Raw genomic sequence first — 16257 nt, 5'->3', positions numbered from 1 at the left:
AAATACAGTTCAAATAGGTTAAAATACGGTACACACTTTACACCGATAGGAAGTCATAAAACTGTAACTTGAAGTTTCCATGGCTTTTGTTATCCATGGTAGCAGACAGTAGTAGAATATGAAGAAGAAAAAAAAATCTCTTCTTCCATTATGTGCTTATCATTTATAACGTGGAAGAAAGTTCCTAATTTTTTTGGTGACAGAGGATGGAATTTGTCTTTAATAAGCTGACGTGTTTGTGTACAGAGAATATTAGGAAATAATTTAATGTCAGACTGTATATATTTTAATAATTGGCAAGATTATCATTGGTTCTGCTCTTCATAACATGACATTAGTTTTATTCAGTCAAGTATTTCTACTTTCATTTTATTTTTATTTTTTTGAATTTCTGCTTTTAAAAATGTGATTAAATAAGCTGATACTAAAGAATAATTTACCTATGTTGTATTTCTTTTATATATACATTTTTAAATGTAGAATTTCTTTTTAAAGAGAATTTTTTTAACTCGTTCACCTACCAACCTGTAACTTTTTCCACAGAGAATGATTATGTTCATAAACAATCCCCATTCACAGCAGGCTCTTTTTAAAAAATTAATTGACATCTATTTTAATATGACACGACTGGATGAAACATTTCAGTATTAGATATTACTAGTAAAGTAATACTAGTAATCAGATCATAGTCAGAGTTAAATAGGATAACTCTATTTTTACCAAATTAAAAGGAACTAACTTCTATTTTAGGTCATTTGTGTGTGTGTGAGTGTGTATATTTGTGTGTGCATGTGAAAGCTTGTTTTAGTAATATCTTGTCAATTTGGAATAGGTTATTTTGATGTCTGAATCAACTGTGACGAAAATATTTTAGAAGTGGAAAAGTGTACTTGTGTTTTGATTGCTGCCGAATACATTAAGTCCTTGCTCTCCAGTAGTTTTTTCTTTACTAAAAATAGGGAAGTTATTTGACACGAGGATTGACGAAATAGTGATATTCTTTTCATGAGTGTTGTATAGTTGCCAGGAAAATATTTTGCATGAAACGATGGAATTTATTTTAATTATTTATAATTTTATTGTTATGATGTAATCACTAAAATATATTTTATTCTTCTATATGACCAAAATCAGTGGATATGCTTTCACTAAAAAACTTTGTAGCATATCTCGGCCAAATTTAGGTCAAACATTTTTAGTTATGGTCGTCACATTTTCAACTGACTGAACATACTAGAGGCAGGCATTTCTGTCAAAGGAGAGGGATGTGTGTAACTGCACATCCTTTGAAAGAATGCTGTAGTTAGTATAGTGGCTGCTGCAGCACGAGCCGTGGGTGAATTGAAATACTTCTTACTCCATTCTTGCAAAGAAGCCCCGCATCTAACAGAAATCCAGTAGCTTCTAATATTTTGTGTGTCTCTTTTATTTCCATCTGGCAGGTGATGTTCAGAAGGACCACAACTGCCACAATTCCATTTCTGACACTTGTGTTTTCTAGTTGACATCAATGGTTGCTTCTCTTTCCCCTCCCAAGTATTGCTGTCAATCCCATTTTAAATAGGAGCTCATTGGCAAATAATCATAGGTTTGATCTGAGCCGAAAAAGATCTTGCTTGACATTCCTTATGCCTTAGCACTTTCTCTCTTAATTTTTTTTTTAATTTTTTTTTTTTTTTTTCCTTCAGCTCAGGTACCTGACAATGATGAGCAGTTTGTGCCAGACTATCAGGCTGAAAGTTGTAAGTATAGTATGACTCATCTCTTGATTTTTTTTCTGTCTTTCTTGTTTCCTTTTTTCATTCTTTCTCTTTGGTTGGTTTCTACCTCCAGTGTCTGTTCTCGCATTATGTTGGTACCTTTTTAGCGTATAGTCATGAGGTGATTCTGTCAGGTTGGGACACCGGCAGAATCCCTGTATGATCTGAGTGGAGCTCCAAATAGTACCCAAGGAAAACTGTTTTTGATTAAAAGGTGGTCCGATTCTCCGTATTTGGTTAATACCTTTGGAGGAGAAATAGGGTATGATCCAATGAATGTGCAAGTGTTTACCTCCAGCTTTTCGCTGTTTGTGAGAAAAAGTCTGAATGCTGATGTGAGGAAGTCAGTAGTTAAGATCCATGTGAGGCTCTGTATTGAATACTTATAAAAATTTGTTGGCTTGTATTATTTTACATTCATGAACTTTCCCCTACTTTGATGTGATTTTTAGCTTCATTTTCTGCCTCCTGGTTACAGTAACACAAACGGAAGGAGCCCATGGCTTCTTTTAGGATCCCTTCAGTGTTTCTTTCCCTGAGCTTTGCTCCGGGGCCTGTCAGAGAATGCGTGAGTGGTGATTCATGGGGAAGTGGCCTCTCGGTAATCCCTGAGCGAGCATTATGCCTGTACAAACATGGCGGCCTCGGGCTTTCCTCCTCATATTTATGCTCTGCTGGTCTACCAACTAACTGCAGCTGTTGACCTGATGTGTAAATATGAAAAAAAAAAAAAAAAAAGGTATAAATGCCATCTTGAAGAAAGTGACCTAATAACGTTTTCATTCTGTTAGTACCTTTTAGAGCTCTACTTTGATTCACTTTTCCAGACCATTGACAGTTTCACAGGAGGCAGTATCAGCAGCAGCTAGAGATGCTTACTGCCTTACAGCTTATCAAACCCATATTCTCACACTTAACCTCACACGTCTAATACCAATACCTATGCGACTTCGAGGAGCGGATGTCTGTGAGCAATGTTTTCCACTTTTGTGTTTGGTATTTTTCATTTCCCAGGCATCAAGGGTTATAAGAAGTTACATCCAGATTTCCTCCTATGTTTTGGTTCAGCTTCATTAAAATTTTTTTGTTCCATGGTAAAATATACATGACAGAAAATTTACCATTGTAACCATTTGTTAAGTGTGCAGTTCAGTGGCGCTCACACTGTTGTGTAAACATCAACACTGCCCACCTCCAGAACTTTCTCATCATCTCATTCTGACCTCTGTACTTACTAAAAAATAACTCCTCACCGTCCCAAGCCCCTGGTAACTGCTGTTCTGTCGGTTTGATTTTTGATCTAAGAAGAGAATTTTGTGTGCGCTTTGATGTCTGCATATAGTTATTATGCGATTTCAAGAAACCTGTTCAGCAATGATATAGACCTTACGTAGAGACCCTTAGAAATTTCCAGAAAGATGACAGCCAAGGATGATGGCTAGGCAAGGCCTTCCTTTTTTCTTTAAAATGCAGAGAGGGAATGGTCACATTTCCAGAATTTCTCTTTCTGTGGGACTTTCTAAAAGCTAAACCTGTCATCTGAGTGGGAGAATTATTCTCATTGAGTCATTTTACATCGAAGAAATTGGTAATGATTCCAATGGTATACCAAATGCCAGGGTAAAAATCACTACCAGAAAGAAATTTTTGTTTTCTTTTCTTTTTGACCTCTTTTCAGTTTTTCATATTCTTGACTCTTTTGTCTCCTTGAACTCTCCTCTTGGTCCACAGTGGGATGATTTTTTCTTTTCTCTTTTAACTACTTTGATTCCTTCTTCTCCCTCCACTCATCTTCCTTCCCTCCTTTTTTTCTAGGGTTCTGTCCCCAAGCTTTGCTCTTATCTAACATGCATAATCCCTGCATAATCCCACAGAACTATCTGTCATGGTGGAAATAATCGGTTTCTGACCATTCGGTGTAGTAGCCACTAACCATGTTGCTCACTGAGCACAGGAATTGTGGTTGATGGGACTGAAGAGATGAATTTTTGTTTTATTCAATTTCTATGACCTTAAATTATTTTTTTAAAGATTTTATTTATTTATTTGACAGACAGAGATCACAAGTAGGCAGAGAGGCAGGCAGAGAGAGAGGAGGAAGCAGGCCCCCCGCCGAGCAGAGAGCCTGATGAGGGGATCGATCCCAGCATCCTGGGATCATGACCCGAGCCGAAGGCAGAGGCTTTAACCCACTGAGCCACCCAGGCGCCCCTCTATGACTTTAAATTTAAAGAGGGGCTATTGGTTGCTGTAGTGGTCAGCACACTTCTGTATAGTGATGTCTCTTACATTGTTATCTCTGGCCTGGGTGTCCCCCTGCCCCTATCTGCTGGGCATCTTCCCCTGATCCACCACGTGGTCCTTGTACCAAGTCAGAAAAGCCCAGTACCTCAGGACTCAACCCTCAGCCCTTAGCTAAGCATCAGCATAAAACACTCTTACACATGATGCTCCGTGGACAATTCCCACTCAGCCAGGCCAATGTGGAATTTATTATTATTATTATTATTATTATTATTATTATTTTCCTGATCAGTGTCCCTTTTGCACTTCTCTTGCCTTTCCAAGTTGATGGCATCACCACCTAGGCTAAAAATCGTTTATCTGCACTTCTTCCCGGTTCTTTACCGTAGATCTCCACTTGCTTACCAAGTTGTTAATTCTGCCTTTTAAAAATAACTTAATTTTGTGGTCTTTACTTATCTCTGTTTGACTGAGTTCACAGCCACATCTGCCTTGACTGATCTTGTGAGGAAGCCTCTTGCTGGGGGCTCCTCTTTTCAGTCTTACCTCCTCCCAGCCATTCTCTGCAATGGCATTAATGCATAGCTGTCTGGCCTTGTTAATTTTTCTCCTTAAACTTTCTGCAGAACAAAGTCCTACAGAACATCACGCTACCATCTGGGCCTTGACTTGGTGTTTCAGTTTTAACTCTTGCGATCCCAGCACCCGGTTCCTCCCTGTCCTCTGAGCTGGAGCCCTTACAATGTTTCCATTCTCCAAACAGACGGAACTGTTTTAAGTCTCTCCACCTTTACACCTGTTGTTCATTTTGCTTTTACTTGTGCTTTCTGGCCTTGGTAGAGCTCCTACTGCAGACCTAGCTTAGACTTTACCACACTGAAGTCTTTCTTGACTTTTTCTTGCCACCCTTACCTGCAGAGTTAGACTCTAGAGTATCTCGGGCCTTGTACTTACTGTAACACTTTACATACATGCATTTCTTCAGTAAGACTGTAAACCTCTGGGGGATTAGGAGCATGTCCTGCCGAGCATGTTAGAGAAGCATAGGAAGTAAAATTGGGATCCCAGAAATGTGATCAGCTTCTTAGGGCTCTTTTCCTCCTAAGTGTTTTCAAAGCCCTAATTCCCTTCTTAAGGTAGAAAAATATATGATCATGCCTTAACACACTAGATGTAGTCTCATTCTGGAAAAACATGCTAAAACCATGAACGTTTAACCAAATGTTTTCAGAATGCTGAGGTTTTTCTGCAGTAGTGAATATTTACAGTTTAACAAATATGGTTCCGGGATTGGTAAATAAAACACCTAATTTTAAACAAACCTCTAAACAAAGGTAAAGACAAATCTGAAATAGTCTAGTAAAAAGAAAATGGAGGTGTGGTTTATTTCACGTTACCACTGACATAAAGGACGATTGTTCGAAGATGGTGAACAGCTAATTTCCGTGTTCATTGAGAACAGCACAAAAGGAGATGATTCAAAAAGAGGAATAGAGTATATGGATTAAATTCTGAGGATTTCTGGATGGAGGAGGTTATCAAATATTGGAAATGAAAGTTTAGATTGTCTGCTAAATGCCTTTTACAAATGTTTGATTCTTCTCTGGGAATGCTTCATGGAGCAGAGGGATCTCATCTCCAGGAAGAGAGAGCAGCCCGCCCCCTGTGTGGCCCCTCTACAGATTCTATGGGGCTGGTTTTTCAAACATAAACAAGCAGATTTCCTGACATCCCTCAATCAAATAAAATGCCTCTCATTTTATTGCTTTATTCCTTTGGTAAATGTGAGTTAGGAGAATGAACTGTCAAAGTCTGTTCAACCCTGGATTAAGGATCACACATTTGACTGTCTTAAGGTAAATCTATGCAGAAGAGGAGAGAACGGAGCGTTCAAAATTGTGAGAAATGAGATTAAACCATAACACTTGGGGATTCTCTAAAAATCTTCCCAAACATTCTTTATTTTTACTTACAAAATATGTCAACTGGAGATCTGGAATCTAAAGACCTGTAGCTTGCTGCTGACCTTTGAGGCGTGCTGACTTTTGAAGCACCTATAGGCATTGAAGGCAGATGAAAACAAACCAAAAACTCCCTACAAGCCCATCCTAGGAAGTGAATGGAGGCTAAGAGAAAAAGCTTACGTGGCTCTAATAAATTGTGTATTTCTTAGAAACAAATCTTTTCAGAACTCAGACACTCTGCTGAAAACAGCAGAATTACTTTCAGATAGCTTTCGTCCAGAGGAAATAGAAATCGGTCTTTTCAGAAAAGAGAATTTAAAGAGGATTTAGAACATAAATTAGCCTTATCTTTTCAAAGTAGACACAAATTTATATATAAACTGAATTTTTGTAAATTATATGTTTATTAATAATCTTGTATTTTAAATCACATGCTTTAAATGTAGTTATAGCACTCATCTTTTGAAATCTGTTACCTCTTATTTTTGTCATTATGGTAATATGTTATCATTTTTCCAACTAGTTTGTTTCTGTTTGGTTACATTAGTTCTTTTCATTGTTTTCTCTATAGTGATTCACAGGATAGATGGTATTCATTTACCTTTCACCTCTTCCCAGAACATTGCCAGGGGTATAAACAGGGTTATACAAAAATTCCCAGCAGGATAGGTCTTTGTAACTCTGTTCCTTTCTCTTGTACTCAAGAAAGAACAGTGGAATGCAGGTCAGTTAGAATAGTGTCATTAAGGGAATAACAATAACCTTGACTCTGATATGTTTATATAGCAGAAAGTAAACATTAAAAGTTTGCAAGTTTGTATACTTCAATTGAAATTCATAATACAGTACTAGTGACCCAACTGAAAAGAATCAGGGCAAACCAGTGTGTGGGATCTCAACTGTTAAAGCTCCTGTTACACAGGTGAGTCTTTGTTCAAGTAAATAAAAGTCATAGCTATGTTTCATTTTCTTAGGAATTAAAAAAAATACATAGTAATACTTGGGTTCCTTTTGCAGTTACATTGGGAGTTGGTGGGGGGCACTTTAACAGATAATGATTACAGATTTGCTTTTTAAGACACTGAAGTCAGAGAAGTCTCTGCAGACCCTGACTAAATGATTTCTTTTATATTAACCTGTCCTTGTCCTGGATTGGGAAGTTCCATTGGTGCTTTGTTTCTTACTTCCCTGCTTTTCTACTAAGCCACCTTCTTGCATTGTGTTCTTTTCTACACACATAATGAGTACTTGATAAAAGTTGGCTTTTTATTAAAAATTTTGAACTCTTTCTTGCTCCTGATTAAATTTTTGAATATGGCTGGCCAGGAAGTCTTTGTCTTTCCTTCCTAGAGCTTCTTTTACTAGAAGGTGAGCACACATTCAAAGAAGAAGTCCATTTCTGGGATTTGAGAACATGAGTCTGTTACTGTGTTTTGTTTTCTTAAAAAAAAACAAACAAAAAAAAACACATGTTTAAACATGCCACTGTACAGACTCCAACTATCCACTTAAGGATGTATAGCCTCGTGCCTTCCTCATCTTAAATGGTATCACTTGAGATCTAAGCTATAACCAGCTCTCAAAGGTTCTGTTTCCTTTGTGTATGATTTTTGTTGTTCCAGTTGTTTTGGGTTTATTTGTTTGTCTTTAGCTTTTTTTAAAAAATATTTTATCAAAGCGTTATGTTCCTCAGAGTGGGGGAAAAACACAAATAAAATTGTTCAACCCAGTCCTATTATCTACAGCAACATTTTTTTTTAAATGCCTTTCATTTGTCCCACATGCTAAATAATATCCTTACACTACAACTTCTTGATTTATCAGTTTTAGATTTTTATCTGGCACCCCATTTAGGAAAATAAGCACTTGAGATGTGTTTTAATTATTTTACTAAAAGTAATCAGCTATGTAATTCTACCCGAGTCCGATAATCTTAATTCACGTTTGAATGTGAACAAGCATCATTTGGGAAGCTTGTTCAAATGCACCTTCATGTTCCTATCCTAGGAGAGTTGGACTTTGAGGTCTGGAATTGGGCCCTCAAATTTCTAATGAGCTGTTAGATGATTCTGATGCAAGCTTTCTATGCAACACAAAGTTAGATATGTTGCTTATCCTGTCATTTAATTATTTGTGGAACACTGACAGCAGTATCAGTCTTTTGCAAGTAAGTTGTGGGATGGACTCTCCTCTTCATACACATATACCAGTCATTAAGTGATAGAGTTTTTGAAAATTTTTATGGAAGTAATACACTATCATTTTGTTATTTAAGTATACTAGGGAATTAAAAAATGAAGTCTATATACTAGTGATATTGTTAAAATAGTTTAATTTTGGTCATCTTTGCTAGTTATTTGTACTATCTAGTTCCAAAGACTATTTTTTACTTATTTGCTCTTCCTTGACCTTGAGAAAGTGCTCACCATAGATCCCTGTCATACTAGAATCAGTTCTGGCTTAGAAGGAACCCTGTCCTTGCCAGGGAAGCAGAACCAAGCATTGGCGGCCCCACCGTGTTCTAGATGCATCCACTGGGGGGTTCTCATCATCCAATGGTCTGTTCTTTCACTGTTAGTGCGTTATCTCTCGTCTATGCCAGGCTCAGTCTAGAGTCCAGTGGCCATCTCTTCAGCAAAGCAGACATTCTGGATGGTGCTTGATTGTTTCACAAGGAACATATTTTTCAAATGAAAACAGAAACCCAGTGGAAAAAAAGCTACCTTTTACAAGAAATTTTGTTTTGGATAACGTCCTGGAAAGCTATCAAGTTCCACAGAAGGAAAAAAAAAACAAAAACTAAATCATTCACTTCGGGCATGTCAGTTAACCTTTATTTACTTATCTGTAAAATGACAAGGAAATGAGTAATCTTTCAGGCCCAGAACACATTATGAGTCTATGGCACTTCTTCCATATGCAAGGATAAAACAAAAGGAAAGATAATACCTGAATATGGTGAATGCTTGTTGAATATGAAAAGGTATATTTTAGAAAAACTGCAATTAATGGGGAAATATGTGTAATTAGAAATTACTGTAAATGACTAAATATTTATAGCTAGAAAATTGCATCACTTTTAGTAAAGTCTTTTCAGGTAGATCCTTTTCAAAATTTTTAGTTTTATCAGCTCATTCTTCCTAAGGTAGATAGTTCAGATTTAATGCCAAAGTGAAAACCAAAAAATAAAGCAATGCCTTTAAACCCCCCCACAAAACTGGAATTTGTGGTTTATTATTGCTAAAAGCTGAAATTGTATATTTCACCCCAAGTTTTTAGCTTTTTATTTCCTTTTTTATTTATCCTCTTAAATTTTGCCTTTAGTTTAACACATTGTCCCAGAAATTGACTTCAGAAATATGATAAAAGGAAGTATGCCAACAAGTCCTTTCCACTTACCCTGCCTATAATTAGTAACAAATTATTTTGAGGCAAGTGATCTGTGCCATCTTTGGTTAAATTTTGCTTAACCTTAAATAAGTGTATCGCTATGCAGTTACTGGAATGATTAGGTTGAAAGCCCAGCAGCATTTGTTGGAAAGTTTAGGGAAGGGGTTATAGTGGGAAGTTATTTGCAGAACCAAATATTATATTCTTTGTTCCAGTGTTTTAAATATATATACCTATTCTTATGCTTAGTGGTGATTACAAAAGCAAACACAACATTTGATAGTATTTGCAAATAAGGCCAAAGCAGTCATGAAAATGACTCTATTTCTGAACCACCATTTCATAGGACATGTAAATTTTATGGAATCAGATATAAAGAAGTAATCTGAGCTTAAGTAGTACATGTAAACCTGTATGTCCTAACTGTGTGTTTAGTGTTTTTATGGTTTTTATTTTTATCATTTTGCCACTTTTCCCCATTTATAACGTTAGACATCTACTTAAGATGCACAGTGCACATTTGCTTCTGTTACTGAATTTTCTCTTAACGAGAGTTTGTTCTATGTTGCAGTAAGTAAAAATGGTTGGTTTCATGTGGTTGCCTTATTTTTCTTTCTTTCTTTTTTTTTTTTTTCTTTTTGGTGCCAAAACCCAGGAACAAACCAGCTGTGGTTGCTTTTTAAAAATCTAATGAATTACACCCCAACAAGCATTACTTGGCACTTGACAGTAGATGAGGGTGATGTTGACTCAAAAACCCAATTACTGATGATATATCAGAAATGGATAGATTAGAAATCCTGTTTCTACAATGTCTGATTAAACTTTAAGATAGAAAAAGTGCCATTGTGTAATGATTGTATATGCAGTCTTGGACTCTTATTTAAATCTAAGGTTTAGCAAAGAAGTTCAGTTTGCTGTAGATGGCGCATTGTTAAACCATCCAGAGGCTTGTTTCATAGTTGCTCCTACTTTTTGACTTTACAGCCCTGTTGGAGGAGATTTTTAGATCCCTAAAAGAGACTTGAATTGTGATTGCTCCTTTATTTGTGTCTTACTATAAAGAAGTCTTATATTTCTGTTTGCAAAATTGGAATGATTGTATTCTTAGAAATGTGGGCCACATTCGTTATTTTGATTTTTATGATTTAAAATATGAATCGTAAATCTTAAGAGTGTAAAAGCTTTTATTTTACTTATGAGATTTTACAAATGTCCATAGATGTATATTTTTACTGAGGGTGCTAAGTAGGTTGACAAGACTCTAAAAATTTATTCATTTACTGAATGTGTTTTCTTCTGTCCTATGCCGTCTTCTGTCTAGTCACTGATAATTACAGTGGTGGACAAACGAGAAAAATACCTCTGCTCTCAGGGAACTTAGATTCTGAACTGCATGCAACTGATAAAGTCTTATTCATCCCATGTCAAGGGATGTGGAATCGTAGGGCTCAGTGTGTGTGCGTAGTCATGGGATACTCAGATGCTGATCTATTACATTCTGAAGAAAATGTGCTTGGGTTTTTTTTTTTTTTTTTTAAATGTTCATTTCTACAAGAAGCACTCTGTTCTAAGGAATGGCCACCGGATTTTCCAGTTGGTTACTGTCATTTTCTATGTTCGCACCTCTTTAGGTCATGCTTAAATTCCTGTGATAGGGACTCAGGAGGTTATCTTATGTCTTAATAAATCATGTTCTCCGGTGGCAATTACATATGCAAAATATTGACCTACTCTCCTTTTTGAGATCATACTCATTCTTTAAGATTCTGTTCATTCATGAATCATTTCATTTATGAATGTCATTTTTTCTTTGCTTGTCTTAGAATTAATGAATTCTCTGTGCTCATAAATGCTTTCTGTACATCTCAGTGTTAATATTATTCAAGTTGGCTTGTAGAGGATGGCTCATGTCCTATACAACTGTGTATAATTCTCACTTTGTGGAGATTCAGTGAATTAAATGAATAGCTTCTCAGATATTTAGAGTCTTAAAAAAGTGTTTTAGACATATTCATACACAGGTAGCTTAGTTGTCTGAAATAGAATGCAACTATTCTGCTTGTATTTTCCCATGTTTTGTTTTGTTTTGTTTTGAGGGATAATGGAAAACCATTTGCATTTATGTAACATTATCAGTGATCAGTCTCTGTTATCAGATTAGGGCTCTCTAATATTATTTGATATTCCTATCTCACAATACATTTCTTAGTAATCTCTATTAAACACAAATACTCTGAAATAACTTAGTATTTTTCCCCATTTTTTATAGAGAAATATAGGGTATAAAATAATCAACTAACTAAGGCCTCAGATGATTGAAATGATAAAAGTCGGATCCCCAGCTCCTACTTACATGGTCTGGGGACATCATCTCCCTTCCCCGAGGGCCAGAACTCAATCCACTTGTAAAGGTTTCAAAACTGTTAATACTCCCCCCCGCCACCCTTAAGTAGGCTCCATGGCCAACATAGAGCCCAACTCGGGGCTCAAACTCATGAGCCTGAGAACAAGATATGAACTGAGGTCAAGAGTCAGATGCTTAACTGTCTCAGCCACCCTGGCGCCCTGAGAGATGAAAACATTTGACCTCTCCTTTAGCACCAACTGTTACTGCTCTTAAAAAAAATACCCCCCCCCCCCCAAGAACTTCATCACTAACAGATGTTTGTCATTTAGGATATGATTATGGTTTGAAAATTATTCTTAGTAAGGCACGATAGATTGAGAGGGACCCAGAGAACCTTCCCACAGGGGTTTGTTCCAAGAAAGGTATTCTGTGAACTCATTTGAGCTAATAGCTATGGTTGAAGGAAGTTGGGAAGACTTGGTACTTGAAACTGTTCCATTTCTCATCTAGGCTCTAGTGCTTGCCTTGCCCTGCCTGGAAGATTTCTTCTTATCCAGAATTTAAGAGAGATTTATGATATATCCTCTATTTGCTTATTGTGTATGTGCAGTTTTTGTCTGAAAATATCTGTATGTTTTCCTCACGGTGGGGGAAGAACCTTCAGGTAGAAGATGGAGTAGTGGCAGCAGCAGAATATTAGTACTAGTCAGAGTAGTAGGGTTCATGGAATTCCCAAAGTGGTAGTAAATATTCACGAGAATCCCAGAGCTGCAGCTTGAAGAGACATCATAGATTAATGATCTCCGTGCTCTTGTTTTAAAAATGAACTGAAATCCAGAAAGGTTATTTGGTTCTGACGTTAGAGCAAGAGCGATTGTATGCCCTTACTTTTATGTTGGGAAAATAGCAAATAAGAATTAAATAAACCTAGATTCTTTCATTTATTGGTGACCTTTTCTTTATCAAATACTCTATAACACTGGAGTGAGAAATATTTTTCTCAACCATTTTCTTGTTAAAGAAGGCATTTTAAGCTTAGCTACCTCAGTAACACAAATATATTTTAAGAGGGAATGAATTCAATGTAGTATATCTTGATGCCAGTTTTTTGTTTGTCTACTTTATCAATTTTAATGTATTTGTATCTAATTCACAGTTTACAATCATTAGGTCTTTCTCATTGTGATCAAGTTCTGTAAAGCCAATCCAAATTCTGGACAAATTTTGATCAGAAAGAAATATATCCTCCCCCCTTTGCCCACTTTTCCCCCTGAACCTTTTAGTCCTGGTATTTAAGGCCCAAACATATGATCTTCATCTGTGAGCCACCAAGTAGCAGCCCAAGTTCTGTTAAATACTATTCGGGCCCTTGGACTTGGTTAAATATGGCTCGTTTCTATCAAGATGTATGGATAGTCTTGAAGAGTTAACTTCAATATGTTAGCTTTTCCTTTGAAATGGCAGAGTCATGCTGTGAAGTGAACTTTGACTGCCATTTGAGGTTGTTTTTCTCCATCCTCATGGACACAACAGCCTTATTATGTTGATTTGATTTCACTCTGGTTCTTGGCACTGGGGCTAGAATGTCAGGTGACACAGTTGTCTCAGCTCACGGGTCTGTTGGGAAAGCCAAGAAACTGGATGTCATTGCTCTGTGTTTCTGGATGTTTTGCCATCCCGAGCCTCTCCACATTGTTTTTTTCCTCTAGGATCATCAAATCTTGTATACCTTTCTGAAAGCTTTCCTTACATTCACTGTTTTATTGCAGATTAAAGGCTGGTGCATTAGAAGGTTATCAGTTAATCAATAAACTTCAGTCATCTCATCTTGTGATAAAGCTGTCTCATTGATCAAAGTGAAAATTTAGGCCCTTGTCTTTTAAATGGCAATTTCTGAAGGTTTGGGCAATGTGCTTATGGAATGTGTAGACCTATCTGTTTATGTGTATTTAGAGGTCATCATATGAATTTAGGCGTGTATGATACACACATAGGGAGACCCACACATACAAACTTCTGTATTTTATTTAAAACATTGCATTCTTACTTTTATTGAATTTTTTGTCAAGTTTTATTCATCAGCAACCTCCTACCCCCACCCTTTCTCTCTAAATGTACAAAACCTTTTTTTTTTTTTTCTTTTTTGGTTAGGACTGGTATAAAGTGCCTCCTAAACCATTCATGCAAAATTGCAATAATTGTATGCATAGTAAAACGCATACAGTTGCTATGATTATGAAATAAAAAAATATACTCTTATTTTTATATTAATCGTATACTTAAGCGGATACCAGTTTTAGAATCTAAAGATCTGGCATGTTTATTTTGGTAAAATGCAGCATGTTCTTTTGGTTAAGAACCAGAAAATTTTTTTCCCTGATAATGAAAAATAATTTGAGACAACAAACATTCATAATGCCAGGTGTTGTGCTAGATCCTATGGAATGAAAGATGAAGACAAGAGTAGCGATGATCTCAATCTCCTTCCTTCTTTTCTTTCTTTTTCTTTCTTTCCTCCTTCCTCCCTTCCTTCCTTCCTACCCCCTCCCAACCTCCCTCCCTCCTTCCTTTTTCCCTCTCCTTCCTTTCTTCTTTCTTTTTTTAACAGTTTAGAATTCATAGATCATTTTCACATCCCTTATCTTATTTGCTTTTCCCAATGGCCCTGGGATGTAGGTAGAGCAGACAAAGGTCACACAGGTTTAATGCAATAACCGAAGTCTTGTAAGTAGTGGATGGCAGAAACAAGACTCATCTTGTAACATTTGCTCATGTGCATAGAATAGCGCATAGCAAAATGTGGGAACCACTCATATATTGAAATGCTAGGACTCTACAAATGAAAAAATTCATATAAATATTTTTGCCAAGGGCATGTGCACATGTATCAATTTGTATGTTTGTATGATATAAATTAAGGAAAAAAATCTCCAAAATGTTTGTTTATAAATTTCTTCTAATTTATACCATAATGTACAAAATAACACGTATATGGAAAGCAAGGGTGGAGTGGACAGCTCTTAGTTCCCTATTACTCTATGAAAATCTTCATCCTCATACTTTGAATTGTAGAAGTGTGGTTAAGTTCTCTGTATACACAAGCCTTCAGTTTCAGGAATCCTGAATGTTTGCTTAACAAAATAATAGTGCTCTCAAAAGAGAATTTTTAAATTTTGGTTGGGACATTATTTATCTATAGGCATCATATAATTAGGTCAGAAACATATGCTACTGTTGTGCTGAACTTAATTGAACATCACATGTGGCATTTTGTCTGACAGTACTTCTTAAACATCTCTTCAGGCTCTTATATGGTATTAATACTATGAACACTAATGTCACGTAATATGAAGTGATGGGATTCTCTCAGAGGACTGAGTACAATGTACTGCATATGAGCAAAGTCTTGGACCTTGGACAGTGGAGGTCAAATCTCTGCTTTTTAATAGCAGAAGCAGTTTTACCTCATTGTGCCTCAGTTCCTTCCTGCCTGAAACAGGGATAATAATTTTACCTCCCTTTAGGATAACTTGAATATCAGATGAGTATTACACAGATACAAACACACATGCATTGTGTGTTTATATGAAATATACTAGGTATATGTTTGGACATAAAAGGCAGTGGTATAAGCTTTTATTCTGTCTATATATGCACAAATGTATGCGAAATACACAAATGATTCATATTATAATTTTTATGATGAAATGCATTCATTTTGATCGATTTACTTTTCTGTGTTTTGTTTTCTTTGTTTTTGCCATACTCAGAAATGTTATCTGTACCTGCCAACTTCTAGGCTGTTTCTATATACATACCGTAAAATAATTGCAAGAACAACTTGACCTTTTACTGTTGATCACACTGTGCAGTTCCGTACCTATCCACTGTGACACTGTCAGAAGACACTCTGTTTATTCAAACCTACTGTTGCTTTGACCATAGGGATTTAAAAGCAGGAAGCTGAGCTGAAGACATTTGGTACTTGGAATCCTGGCCCGGTTATAGGATCAGTTAACATCTTATGTTTAAGATTATGGGTTATGAATTCTGGTTGATCGAGGACACTAATTTGTGGGTCTAGCAAAATTGCCTGCATCTTCAATGTTTTTGTTGATTTTGAAGTTGATGTACTCATGGAAAGGGAAAAAAGTGTTGATTTTTCAATTAAGATGCAACCTTTACAATGCAAAGCAATAATAATTATAGTGTTCACTCAGCCTGAAGAAAAAAATTTCACTAGTTAAATAGCAATAATCAAGATGAGAACTGTATTGGAAGGGTGCTAATTTTATGATCATCTCTTATTTAAATAATAAAAATTAATCCACGGGACCCTTGCTGTAACACCACTTGTGATGAAATGATATTTGGCTTTAGAGATGGCCTTCTGGAAGCCCATGTAAAAGTAATGGGCTGATTAAATTGTGAATGACCTAAGATCATCCTTATAAAGTAGCTTCGAATCTACTGAATCAAGTATTAGGCAGTGGTTGGACTTCTACCAGACTGGATATGTTTGACCCATGGCATTTCACAGGGATTAGCA

The 16257-nt window shown here is 36.3% G+C and overlaps 1 protein-coding gene across 1 annotated transcript in view; it reads left to right on the top strand.

Moving 5' to 3' along the window:
* The window catches only part of ETV1 (ETS variant transcription factor 1), a gene marked incomplete at its 5' end in the record, with an annotated part of 88123 nt that overhangs the window by 9831 nt on the left and 62035 nt on the right, over window positions 1-16257 (top strand). Inside the window, one exon of the mRNA XM_080818833.1 lies at window positions 1689-1742. Coding sequence (XP_080674959.1) covers window positions 1689-1742 — 54 coding nt within the window. The remainder of the gene's footprint in view (window positions 1-1688; window positions 1743-16257) is intronic.

This window comes from Martes martes (assembly GCF_963455335.1).
Source record: "Martes martes genome assembly, chromosome: 11".
Classification (NCBI taxonomy): domain Eukaryota; kingdom Metazoa; phylum Chordata; class Mammalia; order Carnivora; family Mustelidae; genus Martes; species Martes martes.
Note: the sequence above shows the minus strand (reverse complement) of the source record. Positions and strands in the feature narration are given on the sequence as shown.